Here is a 22983-nt window from a genome sequence, read left to right on the forward strand (position 1 = left end):
CGCTTTGACGCTCCACAGTATCTGTCCGGAGAGTTTCTTACTCGCGAGCAAAGCGCTGTTGAGAACCTTCCCCAATGGTTCTTCCGTTTAACTGGAAATGCCCTTCTCAAGCAGTTGAAGAGAGGGGGAGCACCAGATAAAATACCGAGGAAAAGTTACGTCTTGGTTGCCTGAACGTAAAGACGTGAACTTGAAAGCAGCCGTTACCGGCTTTATCATCGCCGTTAATTGAACCGAAAAGGTTACTGAGTGCTCACAATCAAACTTGATGCACGGTGACTTTTTGAAGCTTCAGCTTGTTCTCAACTCTCTTTGTTTAAATTCTTTTTGTTCCGGCACATGCTCCCGCCCACTCTGAGGAATTCAAATTTGGAGATTAACAAGCCGCTGCCCTCAGTGCTTTGCTTCTAGCTAGTTGTTCGCTGAAATTGCCCGGTTGACTAAATGATTGGCCAAAGAGGTCCTGACGTAATCGCCCGGTTCGACGCTGATGCTCCAACTTGCAGTGTCTTAGCATCAGGTCGCATGCCACACTCATCTCCCTCACCATGTGATTTTCTGAGACCTCTGAGCGAGGTCCGAACCCTCCATCAGCCGGTCCAGGGGGGGTCACGTATGGTCGGTGCTTCCCAGCGTCTTCCATGCACACTATTTCCATTTGGATATTTTTCCCCGAGCCCCCTCACCCAACTCCGATGGCGTCCCGCATTCTTGCATCATTTAAACTTCTTCGCTTGGCTTAAGCCGAACAGCTGTCAACTTAGCTCCGTTTCGTCTACGTCTTGTCGGGCATCTGTTCGCATGCAATCGCTCGGCCAGCTAACGCGGCCAATCGGCCCCCTACCACTTGGTGGATTTGATCTTTTGGGTGCAACTTACTGCCTCTACGGTTTGCATTTCGAGATCTAGGACAGGGTCCCTGTCGTTGTTGAGAAGTATGGAGCATTAGCTATGTGGCAGCCTTGGTGGCCGAGGTTGTGTCGCCGTTCATGACTTGGACACAGCTCATCTGAGGGCTGACAGGTGAATGACCTGGATTGATCGGGCTGCCTCTGTGGCGTCGAATTTCCAGTCGTAGCCTTGCCTATTTTTCGTGGACTTTATACAAATCTATTTCTGAGGGTTCACAAGAGATATTAAAACCAACGCCAACATCAAATCTGTCCGCATCAGATGACGCCTCGAGGGTGCTCTTGCATTGAGCCTACCAGAAACTTACAATTCCGATAAATCTTGATCTCGAAAAACGCGAGACTGAGGGTCTAGGACACCTGTACAATGCAGGTCCCGTGGTCGAGCGTTTCTAAAAGGCCTGGGATGATATGGATAAAGCTCAGCCACACCACCTCACCCAAGTTGGGATGAAGCTATTGTCGCAATGCACTCACGGGGCCCTTGTTCCAGTCTACCTCCTTCACTCGGACGCTCTCCTGCATTCACCTTTACCTCCTTCAAACCACCTTTCCATTATAAGACTTTATTGAGCATCCCCCCGCCCCTGGCTTTTCTTTCCTCTTTTCCTGCTGATCTTGCACTTTCTTCTGCAGCCACATCTGCATGCATCGCCAATTACGCCATCTTGTCTGACTTACACGACTCCACACCAGGAACCCGACCAGCGGAGCAGCACCCCGTCGTCAGGCCGATTTCGCCAAACAACCTCCGCGAACCAATCATCATGGCAAGATGCGACTGCGACGAGTGTGAGGAGTACCGATACGAAAGGACTTGCCGCGTCGATGGTTGTTCCAGGAAGCACGCATTCATACGCAATGATCCGTTGAGACCCGACATCAGAATCTACTCGGACTTTTGTGCCGACCGTAAGTATCGAATGCAAGTGCAACTGCGCATTGTATAAGCTAATTCGGGCTGCCTAGATACCTGCAAATTCTGCGTCCTTGGTCCCGAGATGTGCCATCGACCCAAAGACGCCCAATTTCGTTTCTGTTCCGATCGTGAGAATTTTCCTCCCTCCTCCTTCAATTACCCTCTGACGTATAGACCAGACCGAAAGTGCTCGGTGTTAAGCTGTAGTCGCGAAGGCGACTGCCCAAGTGGCGTGCCCCTACCGTGGATGTGTCCGGACCGTGAGTTTTGACACTACGAAGTCCGAGGGCATGATGCTGACGTGCAGCACGAACAGACAAGTGTTACGTCGAGAGCTGCTACAAGACCAGGGACAAGCTCTACGGGTACTGTGTCGACCACAGATGCCTCGTACCGACCTGCTTCGAGCGGCGAATCGCCAAGGCCGAGCATTGCGTTGACCATGTGGCGAGAATATGCCGCGAACCGAACTGTCGGGAACTTGTTCACGCTGATCATCGTTGCATAATCCATCAAAAATGCATCATCAAAGGTTGCAAACACTTCCGGTTTAGACACGCAGATGGTCTCTTTGAGTACTGCGAACATCGTAAGAAATCGCATCATTTGCATTCCTCTGACCTAAGGAAGCTGACTCCTGGACAGATGATGCCGAGTTCCGTTGCACATTTAAAGACTGCAGCAGGCCATGTCTTCCCGGTTGTCGCTCTTGTGCCATCCACAAGTGCACCTTCGAGGGATGTCTCAATTTCCGAGACAACGAGCACGACGTTGAAAGAGTGTTTTGCCGAGAACATGGATGTGGTGCAGCCAGGTGCTATGCTGTGGCTGTTCTCGACGGAGAAGGGTTTCGCCCTTTCTGCCGCCGGCATACCTGCACCATAGCTGGATGCCTCGAGGTGGCCGAATTTGGTGTTCACTGCCACCGCCACCGCTGCCACTGGAAGGAATGCGAAAAGCCTTGCTTAGCAGGAGGAGAATTCTGCGCGGACCATCAATGCAGGAGAGCTGGCTGTCGCAGAATCGTCAAGCTTCGGCTCGGCTACTGCGATGAACATTGCTGCAAGACGGACGGTTGCCTCAATTACTGCGACGTCACGGCCGACAAAGTCTGCTACGAGCATTCCAGAGGCGAGCTGCATCGACGTGTGAAACACCTCGAGGAAAGGCTACGAGAAAAGCAGCATGACCATCATGGCCACCAACACCATTATGATGAACTCAAGGTCCGCCATGAGAAGCTGGCACGGGACTACGATGACTGCCTCGGTCATTTGAACGACAGTAGAGAAGAGATCCGCGTCCTACGCAGCACTTGGATATCGGCGGAGGAGAACCGCAAATGGAGGAAGGACATTGAGGATCGCAATGCACGGTTGCTGCTGGACTTGAACCGAGAGCAAAAGAGGTCCGAGCACTGGGAACGCAAAGCTATGGACCTAAGCCGGAAAATCGACGAGCTCGAGGTCCTCCTGGCAGAGGAGCGTCTCAGACACTCGAAGTCGGACGATTACTTGCGACAGATTGCGGACCTCCTTTGCAAGGTTGAGGTTCTTGATGAAGAGCTCCGAGTCGAGCGCAGCAACCACCACATACACGAAGGACGGCAACGCGAAATCGAGAAACTGCTGTCCACAGTTGAAGATCTCGAGCGAAAGCTCAAGGGCGACCACTTCAAGCTGGCGGAGCTTAACAAAAAGCTTGACCTGATGCAGTCAATCCTCGCTGGCGAGAGGGAGCAGAAGGAGATTCTTCTCGCCGAACTTGCAAAGCGCGACGAGTATGACCGTGCGCGAAGAGAGCAGAGGGACCGACGTCAATATAAGAGAGGAAGTTGGGAGAGAAAGTCGCGGCCTTTAGGCAGTGTCTTCTGAGAGAGGCAGATGAAGAGTGTGTTGCATGCTTTGCAGCTTTATGAAGACACAACGTTGTCTTCGCCGGCCACCAGACAGAGCAAAGAAAGAGAGGTTTTCTAGACTCTTGGTGCAAGCAAGTCAACATTGATTTTAAGCAAAGGGATGAACAAAAAGGACATTTTCGCGAGAAAAGAAATGGCGGGAAGGTCATTTTGAAAGGGCTACATGTACCCTAGAGCGTTGGCGTTTGGTTTCCTTGAAGGAGACGGACAATCGATACCCAGGACTTCAAACTTGAAAGAAGTATCCATAATTTAGCCTATAACATGTATTTTGTGTTCATTCATTAGTTTTCGTTCATGATCACATGCTTTCCGTATGTCAATAGAAAAGCTCGATTAATCGGTGGTACATGGATACGTAGTTGAAGTCTGGCCGTATCAAGGTCCTAGGTTCGATCGATCACAGCAACAGACCTGACAACTAGCTCCCTATAGTGCAAGCAATATGAAATATTGAAAACTAGCAGAAGTTTAGAATTCACACTCCATCGCCTATGAGTTTGTTTCATTACGGAACATTCTGTTCCAACTGCAATTGTTCATACGAATGATTGGAGTATGTTTTGCAAGAATTATCCTAAACAATCCAGGCTTTCTTTGAAGCATCTATATAAAAATGTAAAGTACGCTTGGATAAATGTATTTATCGACAAAATTGTCTTTTGATTATGTCTCAGTATGGCGAACAAGCATTGAGCTCTAAGAAACATCGAGAGGTGGACATGTTGGGCAAGTTCTTTATTCGGTAAAATCAACACCTATGCCTATCACAAAGGCAAACAAAGCTCATTTGCAGACTTGAAGAGTGAAATAATGGCATATGTCTGCCTCAAAGAGGCAGAGAAACTCTACAATGAGAACAATATCGTTGATTAGCCCAAGCAAGATGCTTCCCAGTCCCAGCAGGAGCATATAACTGGGCCTGCTTGTCTAAGACATACATTTTCTTCAGCAGCTCAACCCAGACTACACAACTTTGCATACACCAGCTTACCCAGCTCCCACTCAATAAATACCGAATCAACCAGAACCAACAACGTTCTACACCTTTTCAATCTGCCCAAAATGTGCCGAGGTGCGCGATACATGAGAATCTGCCCCTGCCCGAACATCACCTGCCCGCAACGAGATGAGATTGCTATGACCAAGGAAAAGCTCAAGCCCGGCAGAGGACACATTCTCGCGATTGATGTCGATACAAAATTCGATCACTGTGACCATTGGTATAGAACCCAGCCCGCTGAATACGTGCTCAACGCCTTTATCCAGCCCCAAGATATTTGCCCCTTTTTTGAATGGCGTGATTTTAGCAAGACTGATCAAGTCTGCGAAGAATGTCAAGAAGAGACGCCTCGTCCGCAGCCAGCCAAGGCCCCCAGTGCGGCTCAACTTGCTCGTTATGCGGACAAACGAGTAGCGATTCCTTACCAGTTAACGCCGCCTCATTTGAGACCCAGTCACGTCGAAGGATCGAGACCGTTGAATAGCCGCACAAATCGGCAGGAAGACACGAAAGAAAAGCCGACCAAAGCTGGCAGCAGCAGCAGCAGATATCAATCATCAGGTAATCGTGGAAGTCAGTTAGGTTTGGATTCTCGTTTCACCACACCTACTCCGCTTGATGACTTGATGGGGGGAATAGAGGAACAAAGGGACGTTTTGGGTAGTTCAATGCCCACAGGACTCCCATCAACCGGCCGTCCTCAAAGTAATGCTGTTGGATTTGGTACTGCAACAGCTCCCTTTAGTCCCTTCGGAACCAACAGACCAAGGAATTTGATGCCTCGTGATTCGAGTCTTCTCTACCATCGTGTCAGTCCCTATGGAACAATTGGGCAGGAGAGGGCAGCCGCTCGCAATCCCGCCTCCACTACGGTAGCTGAACGCGATGAAGCCGATACATTCAGGAGGTCCGACAAGGAAGTTGACGCAGTTATCAGCAGAGCCATTGGAAAGAATGTAAGGACCACTCCAAACAATCAATCCAGGAGCTTTTTGCAAGACCAAGCGGACACTTTTAGTTCTGGCCCAGTGGCTGGACAACGTCGATCCAACCCTTTCGGTGCTATCGGACAGGAGAGAGAAGCCGTTCGTAACATTCAGCCAGGAAGGTTCTTCCACCCCAGACAGAACACCTCCAATTCTGGCTCCGCTACTGGACAACGTCGTTCTAACCCCTTTGGTGCCATCGGGGAAGAGAGAGCCGCCCGTAGGCTACGTAGGAATTCTTCTAGTCATGAAGAGTAACAGCTAATTCCTAGTCACCTCTTGCATGAATTTGCACAGTAAAACCTGAGAGAAAATATCAGGAAGTAGGGAGAGGAATATGGTGACTGGCCCTGCATGGATAAGAGCCGGTAATGGAGTTAGACATCGGAATGCATTTTCAACAATAGACTTTTGGAATTTAAAATGATTTCTAGGCATAGTTAAGTTTAAAAGCAGATGTTGTGTGTTTCTTCTCCGTGGACTCTCTCCCTGCCATTGGTTCGTTTGCTTCCTTGTGCTAGCATCGGTGGGTGCCATTGATGTCTCCTCATGCAGTTCACCGTGTTAATAACAACAGGCCAAGGGATTAGAATCGACAATAGGTGCAGGCTTTATTTACATGGTGTTTATCTGATTAACAATTTTTCATTGAAAACTGAATCGGACTAGTCTGTGAGATTTGAGCGAGAAGAGATTTTTTCCCCTCGCAGCATAGTACCGCTTAGCTGCACTTTGTGTAGCCTAAATAAGTGAGTAGCATTCATTCTCTTTGTACGTTGCAAAATTTTGGTATCTTTTCCCGTGTAGTATGGCTGCTTAAGAATTTCACATACCTATTTCCTCGGTGAATGCTTTCTCAGGCGATTGAAGACTCGGTATCATCTGCCCAATCCTAAACGACGATGACCCTGCATTGCCAATCCATGCGCTCACTACCTCGTTAGGCCATTATCCACTTGGATCAAAAGCCGGCGCCGCAATCTCCTGACAACTCTCCACTCCATCCGGGCAGGGGATTGAACAGGCAGCAACTCGCTCGCCACACCGGGAGCAACCAACAATTGTTCGTCTTGGCAGAGGGGTACCAATCCTTTAGTACAATGCTAACGCATCGCCCCCCCTGGCCTAGACCATTCCACTCCTTTGAGACTACTGCTCAAATAGACTGAGCCCTGCTGCTCTAATCTCTCAATTGAACTAATTAGTTCTGCTTACCCCCCAAAGATCGTCAAAGTCAATGCAACCTGGCAGTAGCAAAGATGGCATCGTTACTCAGCCTCCCCCTTGAAATCGTGGACAACATATTCTCCGACTTTTGGTATCTCGATCCGGGGCCTTACAACTTTCATCCGAGGCCCGTCGAACAAGCACTCAACACAGACCATGTAGACCAAGGTCTTGCCGCAATGGCAAGGCTCTGTCGAACAAGTCGTCAACTCCGCGAACTAATCGAGCCGCACCTCTATCGCTTCGTCTGCATTCCTAATGCGACTGTGACGCCACTGGTATCTCTTCTCAGGTGCTGGGACGCCCGGCCGCATTGTGCCGAATACACCCGACGACTCACAATTGAGACAAAGCAGCGCTCGAAGGAGCCAGTCCCCCCAGTCATCCGTGAGGAGGATGTCGCTTTTATTTCCGGCATGGCCAAACGAATGGGCCTCCAACTACGCGGCGACTGGCACGAATTCCACTGGAACTCGGATGTACTCGTAGAACTTGCAATGTTTCGCGCACGGTACGCTCGGAACATAGAGATACTCTTCATGGCTCGAAGAGGAATCTATCGACCGCCCTTTGACTTCATTCTCACAGAGAGCGACAGCAATGCGCATATCCGCTTCGATAATCTACAGAGCCTCTATATCGTGCAGCCAGGCGGGCTGACAATGGATGAACTTCGCCCCGTTATGGAGCGCGCGCCGAATCTGTCAAAACTCCATCTAGATATGTGTCAATTCAGCAACCGTAAGAAGGCGTTGCCAACGGGTCTCACAAGCCTCTGTCTCAAGACATGTCCGATGCCCGCAATCACGTTAGAGTCAACCATTCTGAACTTAGACAGTCTCAGCCACCTGGAGTTCGATGCAGCCTGCAATCCAGTGGAACAAGAGCGGGTACTTAGAGCTCTTTCAAAGCACGCCCAAACCTTGAAGAGTCTCGTTGTGTCATTCAGAACTCGACAAACCGCTCACATGGCCTCGGGTGGCAGGGTCAAGACGGCCCTGGATGAGCTCAGTAACCTCGAGTCGCTCACCACTGACCTCAAAAGCTTTGGCTTCGGCGTTTCGGGTCTTGTGCAGTCTCTCCCAGCTTCCTTGCGGGAGTTGCGCATAGTTTCATCGGAACCCGCAACGGCGCAGGAACTCGAGTTGTTTGCCGCTGAGTTGATGGCATTGGACCAAGAGGCGTTCAAGGATCTCTCTGTTCATTTTGGGGCTCAAGGCGCAGTATTCAACTATCATTGACTCCACTCTTTTCGACAAGATAACAGCAATTGAGAAGGAATCGCAAATACTAGACGGTCTCAATACCGAGAATGGTTATGACGCATTTGCCGAGGCAATTATGAACTTTGTTATATATACATACTTACGCTTCTTACCTCAACACTTAATCATCATGTAGATCATAATGAGACACGGAATAATTTCACTCTTTAAACATTGTTCTGCCAACTTTCCAAAATTAGTTAGGTACACGTCCCCGCGATTGCCGCTTCCTCTTACGAATGTATGATCGAGGACATTTGCCAACAATAGGCTGAAAGGGCCGACAGGGCCGTCGTTTATTTTTATTTCTCCATAAAGCACCATCTTTTTTACCATTTCAATCATTCCTTCAACCTGTTAAAATCACTGATCGATAAGGATGGGGGCCCTGCTTATCTCAACTTATTACGGGGGATACATACCAATGAATCTCAACGGCGATGCTTAGTCATCACAGACGGCCGTGTTCTAAGGATGATCGCGGGACGCACCGTTGATAGCTTATCAACCTCGGAACATCGACCGTAGATACACGCTCGACAGCAGAACCATGTCGCCCGTCGAAGACCTCGATGGCGAGAATGACGCACACGTCCACTCCCGAGCCTCGGATCATGCGCGCAAGCCGCGCAAGGCGGAGATCGGAGCCCTGCTCACGCTGGTGCTCCTCGTGAACCTGGCCGCCAGCTTGTACCAGCTTCCCCTGAGCAGAGTCATCGAGCGCCGGCTTTGTCGCGAGCACTACCTGGTCGCCGATCCCTCGGTGGTCGACCGGGACGGCAACGTGGAAGAGAAGCTCTGCAAGGTCGGCACCGTTCAGCAGGGTCTTGCTTGGATCCAGGGAACCATGGAGATGGCCTGGATCGTGGGCGGTAAGAGGTCGACTCTTCTAGGAGCAAAGGATTCCGCTTTGACTAACGCGGCTGCCATCTAGACTTTGTGATGACGATCCCCTTGGGGTTCCTCGCCGAGCGGTATGGACGGCGCACCATCCTCTGGCTCAATCTCGTGCCCCGCATCGTCATGCCGGCGTGGGCAGTCATCGTGGGCTACTTTGAGCAGGCCCTGCCGACCAAGGCTATCGTCGCATCGCCTTTCTTGTCCGTGCTGGGCGGCGACTGTGTTCTCAACTCGATCATGTACGCCATCGCCTCTGGCATGACCGACGACCACGTCCTACGGTGAGTGCGGCCCAGGCTCTTTCGAGTTATTCGTTAAGCTACTATTTTACTTACTTGGGTTTTGTTCATTTGTACAGCGCCACTTATTTCGGGTGGATGAGCTCCGTCTCTTACGTTGTCGCTTTGCTCGGCCCGGCCCTTGCATCGGCCACTATGAGCCTGTTTCTCTGGCTCCCATTCTGTATCGGCATCTGCATGCTTCTCCTGGCCGTTCCCGCCGTATTCTTCCTGGAAAGCTCATCCAAGAGCGGCCACTACTCTGGCCCTTCCTCATCCCGTGACGCGGACGACCAAGCGAGACCTCTGCTCTCATCCCCCGTCCTGAAGGCCCAAGACGCCAACAACAACAACGCGTCCCTGCTGAGGTCCATCGCCCAGCGCTTCGGCGTCTTGCGCTCCACCGTCGCTGGCCACCCGCGCAACATGACGCTCCTCCTCATCAGCTTCGTCCTCACGGCCATTGCGAGCTCCGACACGAAGCTGCTGGTCCAGTACATCTCGAAGCGGTACCACTGGACGTTCGCGTCCACGGGCTACCTGCTCTCCGCCAAGGCCGTGGTAAACTTCACGCTGCTCACGGTCGTCATCCCCGCGATCCTGCGATCGAGGCAGGATAGGACGCGCCATGTGGCCCCGGAGCTGGCCAGCCACCGGATGAACATGCACTACGCCAACATCTGCCTTGTCTTGTCCATCTTCGGCGCCCTGGCCATAGCCCTGGCAACCCAGATCTGGATGCTGGTGCCCTCGCTGTTCCTCTACGCCCTCGGCTCCGCGCTCCCGGTCTTCACCCTGTCGCTGCTCAAGTCGCCCTTCATTGCTCCCAAGCGGAATGAAGAGAGAGGCGAGTCGGTAGACCCAGAGTCTCACATCTTTTCCATTATGATGATGGTGAAGACGTCGGGGTCACTGCTGGGCGCCCCGTTGATGATGGTCCTTTGGGTCAGGGGCATCTCCATCGGAGGTTCTGCTCTGGGTATACCTTATTTCGTTTCTGCTAGCTGCTACCTCGCTGCGGTGTTGGTGCTGAGGAGCATTCGGGCTGAATGAAGGCTCGGGACTTTGGTTACGGAGAGGGAAGAGCCCCTACTGGGTCCGCGTCGTTGGCTTTACGTACACCTAGATTCAACCAGTTGAAACACAATGGCGTCGGGGATCATTCTCCTTTGTGCAATAGTGGTCTCCCAAAACACATTACCTTTGAGTCCCCCCAAGGAAATAATGCGACATTACATTGACACCATTCGCATTTTGTCAGTATGAGGCTCTGGTAGGCTTCCTACATGACACATTTTGCCGAATTAAATAGTTGGACATGGTCATGAAAATCACGGTCCCAGTCCGCCTGGATTATTAGAGCTATTAGCTTTATCACACCTAGCCGCATGACGGAAAACAATGGTGGAGGCTGCTACTGCGTCCCTGCAGAGACATTTAGACTTGTCAAAAGCGAGCGAAAGAGGGTTTAGGGCGAAGTGGTGGATCGTGATTATGAAGATATAAAACTGAGCACTGCCATCATGAGCGAGGCCGGCTTGCTAATGGGGCCCTCCTCAAGCTATCTTGGGGACAGAGTGGACATGAGTTGAAATCTGGTCATATATACAAAAGCCTGACACCTGACTCCAAATCGTCTCAAACAAGAAAAGTAACGTTGTCTAGTCTCGCTGCAAAATCTCGCTTGCGATCTGACCACCTGCATGCAACTTGCCGGCCATAGGCCCGGCATAAACTAAAGCTCGCAACGCCTCAAAAGCAGAATGAAAACTCAGGAAGAGCAAGGCGCGACCTCTACTATATCCTCTACCATCATGTTCGTCGTCAGTCTTAATACTCTAGAATGCTCTAGCACAGCTCCTTGTTTGATTCTAGTGGGGTCGGCTCCGGTGTAATAACTTCCGGCGTGGAGGCTCCTGAGTCGAGCTTGTCATACTCGGTCGAGTCGACGCTATTGTCAGACCTGGTGTCCTCGTTGGCCTCCTTTGTAGTATCATCGCTGTCGTCGTTCTTGGTTTCGTCTACTTCCTCCTTCACTTCATCTGTCTCCACGGCAGTGACCTTGGATGCAGCTTCACCCTCCGCCTTTGGGAACTCTGCGCTGGCCTCCTCGACCTTGTTGTCAGATTCCTTCTCACGCTCCCCACCAGCATTGACCTGGGCGTTGTCAAGGTCAGCCTCGCCCTTCTTGCCCATACCGCCCTGGAGGAGTTCACCGCCTTCCATCACGACGCGGAGTTGAAGATCCTCGTCCATGGAGTAGACACGAACGCCGACGATGCAGATGGCATTCCAGGGTTCGGGAAGACCCTCTTCTTCAGACTCATAAAGGTCGTCAAAGGTCTTGGGTGGCCCTGCAGCAGTGGACCGTGGTTTCTTGATCAGGTCGTCATCGCTGTATAGCTCTTCCCAGTCCTCAATCGGGGAGTCTGATGAGTCACCATCAGAATCATAGGCGGGGGCTGGTGCTGGTGTGGCGGGTGTAGGCGTGGCAACAGGCTTCTTTTCGGACGTCTCCTTGGATTCCTCCTTGGATTCTGTCTTGGATTCCTCCTTGGATTCCTCCTTGGATTCTTCCTTGGATTCTTCCTTGGACTCCACCTTGGAATCATCCGTAGACTTGGCCTCGGAAGCGTTCTTGTCGGATGCCGTGGTTTCAGTCTTGTCAGCAGCAACCTCGTCACCCGACTTCTCGGTCTTTTCCGAGGTGCTAGTCTCAGTCTGAACGGACCTGTCCACCTTAGGCTCATCTTTAGCAGCCTCAGTTTGGACACCTTGGTCCTTGGGCTTCTCCTCTTCCTTCTTCTTCGTGCCCTCCTCCGTCTTGGTCTTTTCGGCCTTCTTAGCCTCTTCTGCGGCCTTCTTGGCCTCGTCGTCAGCCTTCTTGGCCTCGTCGTCAGCCTTCTTGGCCTCGTCGTCAGCCTTCTTGGCCGCTTCTGCAGCCTTCTTGGCCTCTTCTTCGGCCTTCTTCTTGGCTTCTTCCTCAAACTTGGCTTTCCTGCGATCGCGCTTCTCGTTGTTCTTCTTGGTCTGCTTCTTGGTGACTTCGCGGTTCATATGGCGCCTCTCCCAGAGCTTACGGCGCTCCTTCTGACGGGACTCGGACGCCTTCTGCTGCTCCTTGGCCTCACGCAGCCTTGCCACCTCTTCGAGATGTGCGGTGCCCTTGCTATGCGCCAGGTCGTACGCAGCGCCAACCTGGGCCAGCTTGTCGTTCTCGACACGCTTTCGACACTCGCGCTTCACCACGTCTTCGACGGAGGTCAAGTTGGTGTTCCTCTCACCGGTGACACTCATGAAGATGCTGTAATCACCAGCTGGCATGTCCGGCAGCTCAATTGAGACGGACCGATCCATGAGATAGTTGCCGTGGGAGCGGACGATGTAATCCTCGGCACCAGGGCGGCCCTGCTCGTGAATGCGGAAGTGGATGCGGAAAGAGTATTGGCCCTGAAGCCCCTTGAAGTATCTCATGTCGAGCTGGGACAGAACCAGCACAAGCGGACCGTCCTTTGACAATGTGATCTGGAATTTCTCATTGAACTGGGCCTTCCAGGGCACCTCAACGCCAATCCAGCGTTGAGCACACCTCCATTCGGGATTCCGGAACAGCCTGGTTCTGTCGATGTGCTGGTACTTGCGAAGAAAGTCGTCGTAGTTGATCCAGAAGACAGAATCGTTGCCGAAGTGGTGGCCAAGCTCTTCCTGGACCTCCATGGTCCATTCCTTGGAGCCGTCGGACCAAGCTCCTTCCCAAATACCTCTGCGGATCTTGCCCCAGGGGTTCCTCAGCTTGATCAGGCGCTCTCCGGATTTGAGCGTCCTGGCTTCCATGATAACGTATGCGTGGCCTTCGGAGATGCCGTCTCGCTCGCCATAGCCTCCGTCAAGCAGGCCAGTAGAGCATCCGAAGAGAAACTCCTCGTTCACTTTGGAGAGCTCATTTTCCCAAAAGCCTTCTATGTCGAGTATGTCAGAGGTAAGCAGCTCAGTGGTGACACCGCCGGAGAGATCCTCCAAACCCTCGCCGATCCAACCGCCGGCGAGAGAGGCGTAGTCGCCGTGGGCCTTGGCGTAGGCCTTCTGGAGCAAAGGCACCCAGGTCTCATTCTGATCCTTGCATTGGGCAAAGAAGAGTGCCTTGGAGCCGGTCTGGTACGTCTTGCGGTAGACTCGTTCAACGTCCTCCCGATCAATCTGCTGCAGAAGATCCCGCTGCATGCTCGGCGAGTCCCAGCAGGGGGACTTGAGATACAGCTTGTCGTCGATGATGGAGTAAATCCACTCGCCATCTCGGTAAAAGACGAAGCCGTAGATGCCAATGCGGGTGTCATACTCGACGCAGATGCGCTTGATGCCGTCCTCGACATTAGCGAGAGCAGTCATGGTGGCCATCAGCCAGCAGTCGCCCAAGCTTCCCTGCTTCACATCGCCGCCACTGATATTCTTCAAGAAGGTTGGCTTCTCGTAGATTTCGTGGACGCGCTTGACGGCCTTGGGAACAGAGGCGCTAGGGTTAGAGAGGGTCGATCTCGAGAGCTGCCATTTTGTGTGGCCGAGAGTATTAAGACAATGGCCCTTTTCCCACTTCAGATCCCAATCCTGTAGGCAGTACGTTAGCTCGCCGAAACGATTGCGACGCCCACCGCCTTGGGGGAGGTTAACTCACCAGATCCCAGCCGGGGTCCCGGTATCGCATATTGACTCTGCGGCATTCCTGGATGATCTTTTTGACTTTGCGGCGACACTCCTCGACAGCTCGGTCGTATCCGGCGGTCAGAAGCTCATTTGGCTTATCTGCGCTCGCGGGCGGCAGAACGGGGTCGAAGGGGAGCACGGCCAAGGCCTTGTTGAATTTCTTGTTCTGGAATTTCTTCCAGATGCGGTTGATGGAGGGCTGTGGGGGGGCCTTCTTCTTCTTCTTCTTCTTTTGGTCATTGGTGGTGGTCGAGGCCGGAACTGGGCGTGGGCGGCGAGGATCTTCCGATTCCTCGGAGGAGCTATATCCGTGCATGTTGGCGGTTGGAAGAGTACGACAACGTCAATAGAAAAAGTTGGGAGGGACAATGGATCACGGCAGTCGATAACGAGGGTCGAGGAAGAACAGGAGGTGAAGAGCAGTTATCCGAAGCAGCCGGTACGCAGGTGACGATACTAGCTTACTGCAGTACACGGGTCAGTTTGGGAAGGGTCAGGCGAGAAGAGAGCGACCTGATGCTGTAGCGCAGGTGGTCGACTCAGACGGGGGGGCAGAGGGAAGAGGAAGGGGTATGGAGGGTATATTTGGAGAGAATAGTTGAACGTGAGTCGGGGAAGGCCAGGGGACGGGCTTATATGGAAAGCAGAAATCTCCTGGGAGGGGGGAGGGCAGAAGAAGGAGGGCTCACCTAGCATGAAGGCTGGGTTCCTCCAAGAGCGAGTCGCAGCCTCGCGGGATGGACTGGGCGATCTGACAAGCGCGAGTCGAGGCCGGGGCCGGGGAGGGCGACGACGGGCGCACGACATGGAGGTCGGACATCCACTCACCGCAACAAGGCAGCTAAGGCGTCGAGTCGGAAGATGGGGATTTGCCTCCATTGCGACTATTGGTGTTGGGGGCTGGTCACATCAGACCCCCCCGGCGATTAACGGCTTGCTTGTCAGTCATGGCTGTCGTGTCGTGTCGTGTCGTGTTGGCCGTGGCTGTCGGGCAAGTCTCAACTTGCCCATAAAAGATGCATGCCGGGAAAGCGGACAATGGGCGGGGCCAGGGACTGTCTTGGCGCTGGGCCGGTCGATTCCAGGGTCCACGTGAAGTGGTACTTGGACATGGAGGGTGGTGTCGGGTATCTCGTCCAATGTAGCCACGCTGTGCAGGACAGGCAATAGAGAGAGAGAGCGCGAGGGAAAGGGAGAGGGAGAGAGTGACAAAGAGTCGAATGGCGCCGCATGGCTGGATCGGAGGTTGCGAGAGAAGAGAGACAGAGGCGGCAAGCAAACAAAGTGGAGAGAGGGAACGGTACCCCAGGGAGTACCCATGTACCCATGTACCCCGGTACCGACACAGCTTGTGTGGAGAGGGAAGATACACGGTACAGGGTACATGGGCAGGCCGATACATGCGGCCCCCCCGTCGTGTCATGCACAGTCGAGGGACGCTAGCGCCGTGGGCTGGGAACTTCAGCGACCGCCGATGCTATAAGTAAGTGTAAGTGTACCTACCGTACGCAGCATGTGTACGGGGTATGTGAGCACGAATAGCCTGGTGTACTGTACGCTACGCTATGCTTCGGGGAGGGGGGAGGGGAGCTTTCAGGGTCCAGACGACTAGATGCTAGCTCTGGTTGGCTGGGCCAGTGCTGGAAACGGGGGATGCCCGCGTGCCGTTGCTGATAAGGCTCCCCCAAAGCGAGGCGGCTAAGGTTCCTTATCCGTCTAGACGAGGCAGCCGGCCAGCGCGAACCTCTTGCTTTTGTTCCTTCGCCCTTCTCTCCGTGCTTCCTCCGACCACCCCCACCACCACCACCATCGCCGCCGCCCACCTTGCATCCAATCGTTCTTTGTTTGTTCTAGTGTATGTGTAGTCCATCTACATACACTGTACCACTACAGAATTATGTCGACACGAGCCCGCTCGCTCGGACATTTCTCGCTTCTCTGGGAGCACAGATCTCTCGCTCGTTCGTTTGGCGCAGGGGCGGAACTCCGGCCCCAGATTCGCGTTGAGTTGGAGACTTCGAGAAGCCATCTCCAGTCGAGGCAGCAGTCTGCAGCGCCCGTCAGCCGCATTACCAACTAAAATTGCGCGTCGTCTCAACGTTGGCACTCGTTTCGCAAAGCCATTGGCCTACGATGATATCGACCTTGATGAACTGCCCAGGCAGCCGCATCACTTGACCCCGTCGTGGCCGCCCCGGCCCCGTCAGCAGGGTCAGATCACGTATGTTTTAGAACCAGGCTGCGTCTGGAGCCCCGCGATGGGCGACGAGATGAGGAGGCTCAGCCTTCGTTCCGCCGTACGCGACCCCTATGCATGTGAATGGGATGGGGCCGCATCAGACGCGGGTGATTCGACGCTCCCCGGACCTCTACTATGGCGCAATCAACCCTCTCCGACCTCGCCTCTTTCTTTTTTTGTTTTTCCATTTCCTCGACCAACTGCTACTACCGGTATCTTTACCCCAAGATTGCCCAAGATAGATCAGCGCCGCACGATAACCCAATATCCTTCTCGACCGCCCCAAGGAACGCCTCTGCCTACCATATCCGTCCTAGGCCCAAGAGGCTATTAGTGGATATTGGTAGGCTAATCGCCCGGGCTGCGGTGGTGGTGGGTGGCACCATGGATAAGGGGCAGTCGATAACGAAATCCGGGGTGTCGAGAAGCAGCCGAACCCCCCGGCTGTGATATGCTGCATGTCGATGCAACAAAGACGACGGGCATGCCAACCGCCCAATCTCATTCCTGCCTCCTGCGCCTCTGCTCTGTACGAGGACACAAAAACGGCAGGCACATGCTGCTTCCCATGGGCGCTCTGCGAATGCACGTTGCAGGAGGCGGCAAGGGGACGACGCTCCTCCACCGAAGCCATCCCGGCCCACCTCTCATGGCCCATGGGGCTGTCAGCATTCGCAGCGCATAATACCGTGCGTCGAAGCATCAGATGGCGCTCCCTGGACAGTCAGACTGCCTGGTCGCTTGCAGGCTCCAGCGACGATTCTCAGCCGCACAACTCCCCTCGTCCGCCTTGTTTGACAAAACTTACAACGACAACAACAACAAGAGTGGTATGCGGGAAATGCTGCATAACAGCCTGAGCCAAAGTTGACTCCCGTCCACCACTCTCCGCCACGCTGTCCCACCCCGCAGCGGCTCGAATTGGTGTACTGCATATCCCGGGTGCATTGTCCGGCAAGCGAGTGGACGGGCTTGCCATCCGAATGGCTTTTGTTTTTCTTCTTTTTTTTTTCGCTTGCCCGCCCCGCCATAGTCCAACGACATGTCTGATTTCACATTCAAGCCCCGGCCCTTTCGCTCCCGGCAATGCAGCTAGGCCAGGCAGCGTACCGTATGCGAGTGTGCCACATGCGAGTGCCGCTGATTACGGATGTCCACACCGTATGGATACACGGAGGAGGACATACCCCCATCTCGGGGTACAGTTACTCGAGCTACATGAGGCGGTACGTTGAAGATTGGCCTCAGATGAGACCGCTAGGGGTCCAGACTGATTCGTGCCACTTTTGCAGTCCAGGTAAAAAGGTCACGGCGGGGAAACGGAAAGGCGGAAAACGCAGCGAAAAAGAGGGACGTGTGATCTGCTAATCTTGGCTGGCACGCACGTCGGCCACTTCTGGGTCGGTTCGGGTGTGTGGATGGACCCTGATCATCCAAACCACCAGAAACACGCCAGTGGCGAGAAGGCCCAGGCCGACCGACGGGACAGCTATTCCGAGAACGTTGGGGACGACGACTTATGCCAAAACGCTTGCCGAATCCCAGGTACCCCAAGCCCGCATTTCCTCAGCAGAGTTACCTACCGTCTCGGACGCTTTTGTCGAGTTTGTCCGTTTCGGGCCAAGGTCTGGACCAAGCTCACCCTGTCGGATCTTGTCCGTCGCTTCACCGACTTCACCGCTTCCTCCGATTCCGCGATCCCATCCCCTTTCGGAGCACACTCACTTTGTCACTCGCCTCATCATGTGCGTCCTTAGCACCAGTCCGACTCGGGCTTGCTTACAGTCGACTGCCCTTTCATTTCGTTTCATCATCCTTCCCATTTCCCTTCCCTTTTTTTTTTCTTTTTTCCCCGACTTATCTCCCCTTCCAGCCCCCCACTCTCCAGCCACCAAACCCTTGACCTGGAATTAGGCGTGTCTGCCGCCACCATCTTGACCAAGCGACCGGGTCTAGTTTGGTGGGGACTAAGCTCCTCCTGGACCTCATGCAGGAACTAGCATCTCCCGTTAGGACGAGGATGCGCGTGGTCCTGCTTGTAAGAGCGGTGAATCTCCAATGCCATTATACCCATGCTGTAGCCGCGGTTCTTGGGCATGAGAGATGGCTGCAAACTCCCCCACGTGGGCCGGCCAAGGTGGAATACTTGTCCAAAGTTGGAATCGGGCGCTGAGCCATCCAGCATGCGGCCATATCCCAAATAGACCAGCAACAAGTGTATTGATCACATAAATATTGGGCGGATTGGCTGTCTTGAACAGGTCTGGCGGCCGAACGGACCGGCCCGCTCTCAGATGCTCTCTCGATGGCTGCTGCACATGTCCTAAATCGTTTCTTCCCCCGCAGGCCATACATAAGAAATACTCCTTCTCTATCTCTGTCTGCGCCATGGTGTGCCTCGCCACATTGGCCCTGGTGTGGTTTCTCTACAACTTGCCGGAGACTGTTTTCTTTACGACGTTGCTGAGCTGTCAAAGCTTCTGCTCTATTCTGTCTCGATACCAAACCAGTCGCCTCGTCATGGAATTGCTCCGTATCAATTTGTGTGTAATACACTCTCACGGAATTACTTTATTGTTCACATTTTACCTGGTCTGCTTTAAACTTTAACAATCGCCTGGCTCCAAGCCCAACATTTGCGGGTCTCGCCCTCGAAACCTTGGTCGACGGCAACATGGAGCAGCAACCCTCGTATGGTGCCTGGCGTAGGCCGCACTTTGAAGTTTTACTAAAAGACCTTATCCTAAGGAGCTTGGTTCATCTTGGGGTTCATCTAGTAGAGTCTATCGCAGCTGGTTAGTTGCTGGAGCCATGGACGTAGTTTTGGATCGGTTTGTTGACAACCTATCGTTGATCACACGGAGAAAGGTATGAACATGGCCCAAGACGCATCCTTGCGAACCACAGCTCGGTATCCCAAAGTACCGGAGATTCCTCTACAATTTTCTTCATATTGTCGTCGATGCAAAAGTGAGACGACCAGCCTGTGCTCCTGAATGAAGAAAAAAATAAAACGCCGTTGCACGCTTGACATGCGCGTTGACGAAACTCTTTGCCCAAAGTTCCACACACAGCTGCTGCGAAGAGCAGCCATGGACACGACGGCGCTTCGAAACTCGGGGATGGTGAGAAGAGAGGTCTTGACTCTGCTCCAAGAACGAACCGACGCGAGAAGAAACGGCGGGAGCACCACAAACACATATGCCACCACACCTGCCAGTGCTGCGGATGCCAGTGCCACCGACGCAAACCAGATCGGACCCTCCACGAACTTGACTGTCAACGTGGAGTTCGGCTCGGACCCATCGCATGGAGAGCAACAAAACAACGAAGCCTGTGAGGGTGCGCATGAGAGGCCAGCCTCCGTTGAGGAGGGAGGCGTAGCCTTGGCCCACCCGACACCTCGGCGAACACCCCAACCAGCTTTTGCACTCTCAAACGCGTCCCCCCAACGCAACCTCAACGGCGACTGGAGGTCCAGGCAACCCAGCAGGCCACCAACGCTATCGCTACGAAAAGTGCTCGCTGTCAGTGACCCGGAGCCGACGCCTCCGACACTGCTGGAACGGCTTGCTCCCACCGAGCCCGACTCCGCGCCGGAGGAGATGGTACCCTGGTCCCGCGACGAGAGAAACCCCTCCCGCCATCGTTACTTGACGGAGGACGAAAGGAAGCAACATGGGCTCTTTCAGGTGCTGGCAAGAGCCCGCGCTGACGGCCGGCGCCGACGAGACGAAGAGGACTCGGAGCAGAGTGAGGAGCCCATCCCCCTCTTTACTAGAACTCCCAAAGGGGAATGTCTGACCGAGCCACAAGCAAGACACGCTGTCTCACCAAGAGCCGCCAGCCTTCTGGAAATATTTCGCAAGGCTAAAGGCCAGGCTGCTTCCCCGGAGGAGAAGTCAAACGGACGACACGACTTGGACGGAGGCGAAGGGGGTAATTATACCTGGCGGGCCGAAGATGAAGGCAGGCATGTCAGACAGGCAGTTGAAGGCCCGGTAGAGCCAGGAGACGTCGATGTTAAGGGCAGGGACTTGTGTAACCTGGTGCAGTTTGGGGACATGGCAGCGGTAGAGATACGCAGACGCTGGGGTTAGCAGAGGCGCGGGGCTGGGCCCGTCTCTGAGGAAGACCGGTGGAGGGTGGTTAGAAGGAACCGCGCGCTCGGGGAATGCAAGGGCTGTCGCAGCTGGGTTTCCGGTATAAATGAACATACACATACACACATACATAATAGTAGCACCTAATCTCAGCACAAGTCCAAACTGCACCAGGTATGTACACCTCCGAGCTCGCACCCCTCATTTCCAACAAACAAATTGCAAAATTGTTCGACTTGCAATTGGGTTCTTGAACTGCCGACACTAGCGCATGTTGTTCTTGAATCTACTTTTCTTCTTCTCGTGGGGTGTCGCACAAATCTAGAAAACGAAGCAGGCCGTCTCTACGCCTCGCGCGCGCCAGTCTCACCACTCGAGACGACGCCGCCGCCGCCCTTTTTCGCAGCAAGCTCCTCCGCCGCCGCGGTGGTGCCGTAACTGGGCCCCTCCCTCGGCCCCAGACCCCTCTCCTCCTCGGGCACGAGCACCGCCCTCTCCCGGTTCCGGCGCTCGACGCCCCTCCGCCAGGGCCGGTACACCAGCACGGAGCCGAGGCCGACGACGACAAACAGGCCGCAGATGCTGCCGCCGATGATGTCAAAGTGCTCCCCGATGGCGTCGACGCCGTCCCAGAAGCGGCCCTCGGGCTCTGCGACGTTTGCGATGAGGGAGAGGAGCTGGATGATGCCGATGAAGGCGGACACGAAGACGGTGATGCCCGTGAGGACGATGGAGTAGTAGAGGATGGCGACGCGGTCGCGCGAGAAGGCCTTGGATGTGTAGAGGGCCATCATGAGGGCGCCGTCGGTGGTGTCGAGGAGACACATGCCGGCTATGACTGCGTTAGCTTGCGTTGCCTTTTTCTCATATTTCACTCATGGGGAGGATAAGTGGGAAAGGGAACGAAAGGAATGGAATTGAAAGAAAAGAAAGAAAAACAAGGGAGCCCTTACCGGTGAATAGGACCGGAAATATGAGAATGAGCCAGATGCTCGTCCCCTGCGCGCCGTGCACGCTCGACAGCCCGAGAATGGCAATCTCGGAGCTCGTGTCGAAGCCCAGCCCAAAGAGGATGCCCAGGGGGAACATCTTCCACGGCCGGTCCACGACGCGGAACACCTTCCGGAAGACGTTGGCCAGGAACCCCTCGCCCTCGAGCTTGAGGTCCGTTGCGGCGTCCTCTCCTTCCTCCCGCTCCCCCTCTGCCGCTGTCCCCGCCGCGCCGCGCCGGCCATCCTCCGCGAGCACGGCCCTGAGCCTCCCGACGAGCCGGTACAGGACCCACCCGTTGCCCGCGCAGAGAATCAGCAGGAACGCCGCGCTGACGCTCGTGCCGACGATGTTGCCCACGCGCGTGAAGCCGTCGAAGCGGTCCCGCAGCGCGCCGCTGGTGGCGGCGACGACGACGCAGGTGACGACAACGATGGTGCTGTGGCCCAGCGAGAAGAAGGTGCCGACCGTGACGGGCCGCTGGCCCGAGGCGATGAGGCGGCGGGTCATGAGGTCGATGGCCGAGATGTGGTCCGCGTCCAGGGCGTGGCGGAGGCCGAGGAGGTAGGACAGCGCGGCCGGGGAAATGAGGGCCGGGTGGAAGCGGAGGATGATTCCGGCGACGACCCAGACGGCGATGTTGACGCTCACGAGGAGGGCGATGATGCGGATCGTCGGCGCCGGGATCCCCTTGAGGAACGGCGGGTGGGGGAGGGAGGGGAAGGGCACGCGGAAGCGCGCCATGGTGGGCGGTCGGGTGAGTTTTGGTCACGTCTCTGGGGTGTAAGTTGCCGGGAGCAAAAGGGTTTCAGGCCTCTTAGGGTCGGGTTGGCCGTTTGAGTTTGTTCAATCTTGAATAAGGTGAGGAAAAGGAGAAAAAAATGGGAAAAAAGAAGAGAGTTTCAAGAGGTTGAATTTGAGAATGCCCAGCCGGCGGGATGTAGATTGTCGACGGCGGCCCTCCGGCCCCTCACGTCCCCTCACGGCCGAGGGGCACTCCCCTCCACCTCGTGCTGCCTTACAGCGCATCGAGCCGCGCTAGTTCAAGACCGGCATGCAGTGAGCAAGATATTCGTCCTTGTGGTCTGGGATTTGGGCGGCAGACCCGTCTCGTAGTGTGAGGATGACCGCCGTAACCCCTCACCCCTCCATGCCGACGACCCTATCTTATCGCTGTTGAGTTGGAGTCGATGAGCCATGCGGGGACCTCCTGTGGGGTTCTCAGCGTTGATTGAGTTAGTGCAGCGCCGCTCCGAGCCGCCGGCGGCCGGCGGCCAACACACCGGAGGACGGAAGCCTTGTGTCTCGGTCGACAGCGACAGCGGGGTTTCACTTTTTTCCGTTTTGTGTCTCTTTATTCATGGTTTTGACGCGCAGTAGAAGGTGAAGGAGAAAATCGGGGCTCATAGAGGGCGACAATGGGTCGTTCGGTATGATTACTAACAAATGACTGGGGCCGCCAAAGCTTGGCCGTCCGAGTTGATGATGCTAAGGTCGTGCATTGTGAGGGAAGGGGGTTCCTTTTGAAAGAAAAGGACTAAAGTGG

General features: G+C 54.4%; 5 protein-coding genes across 5 annotated transcripts; 3 read left to right on the plus strand and 2 right to left on the minus strand.

Annotated features, from left to right (window-relative positions):
• Positions 1–6996: 6996 nt before the first annotated feature.
• Positions 6997–8205, plus strand: EsH8_IV_001394 (uncharacterized protein; the record flags this gene model as incomplete). The annotated part of the gene is made up of 1 exon (XM_083266284.1): positions 6997–8205. One exon carries the CDS (start codon positions 6997–6999, stop codon positions 8203–8205), a length of 1209 nt encoding a protein of 402 aa, XP_083125179.1.
• A 574-nt stretch (positions 8206–8779) lies between these two features.
• EsH8_IV_001395 (uncharacterized protein) lies at positions 8780–10460 on the plus strand (the record flags this gene model as incomplete). The annotated part of the gene is made up of 3 exons (XM_083266285.1): positions 8780–9101; positions 9164–9410; positions 9488–10460. 3 exons carry the CDS (start codon positions 8780–8782, stop codon positions 10458–10460), a joined length of 1542 nt encoding a protein of 513 aa, XP_083125180.1.
• A 795-nt stretch (positions 10461–11255) lies between these two features.
• EsH8_IV_001396 (uncharacterized protein) lies at positions 11256–14421 on the minus strand (the record flags this gene model as incomplete). Its single annotated transcript, XM_083266286.1, has 2 exons — positions 11256–14009; positions 14077–14421. The coding sequence occupies 2 exons, from the start codon at positions 14419–14421 to the stop codon at positions 11256–11258; spliced, it is 3099 nt and encodes a 1032-aa protein (XP_083125181.1).
• A 4955-nt stretch (positions 14422–19376) lies between these two features.
• EsH8_IV_001397 (uncharacterized protein) lies at positions 19377–20444 on the plus strand (the record flags this gene model as incomplete). Its single annotated transcript, XM_083266287.1, has 1 exon — positions 19377–20444. The coding sequence occupies one exon, from the start codon at positions 19377–19379 to the stop codon at positions 20442–20444; it is 1068 nt and encodes a 355-aa protein (XP_083125182.1).
• A 347-nt stretch (positions 20445–20791) lies between these two features.
• On the minus strand, positions 20792–22181 carry EsH8_IV_001398 (high-affinity nickel-transport protein-domain-containing protein; the record flags this gene model as incomplete). The annotated part of the gene is made up of 2 exons (XM_083266288.1): positions 20792–21279; positions 21401–22181. 2 exons carry the CDS (start codon positions 22179–22181, stop codon positions 20792–20794), a joined length of 1269 nt encoding a protein of 422 aa, XP_083125183.1.
• Between the last annotated feature and the right edge of the window lie 802 nt (positions 22182–22983).

The sequence above is a fragment of the Colletotrichum jinshuiense genome, chromosome 4 (genome assembly GCF_051148585.1).
Source record: "Colletotrichum jinshuiense chromosome 4, complete sequence".
Lineage (NCBI taxonomy): Eukaryota > Fungi > Ascomycota > Sordariomycetes > Glomerellales > Glomerellaceae > Colletotrichum > Colletotrichum jinshuiense.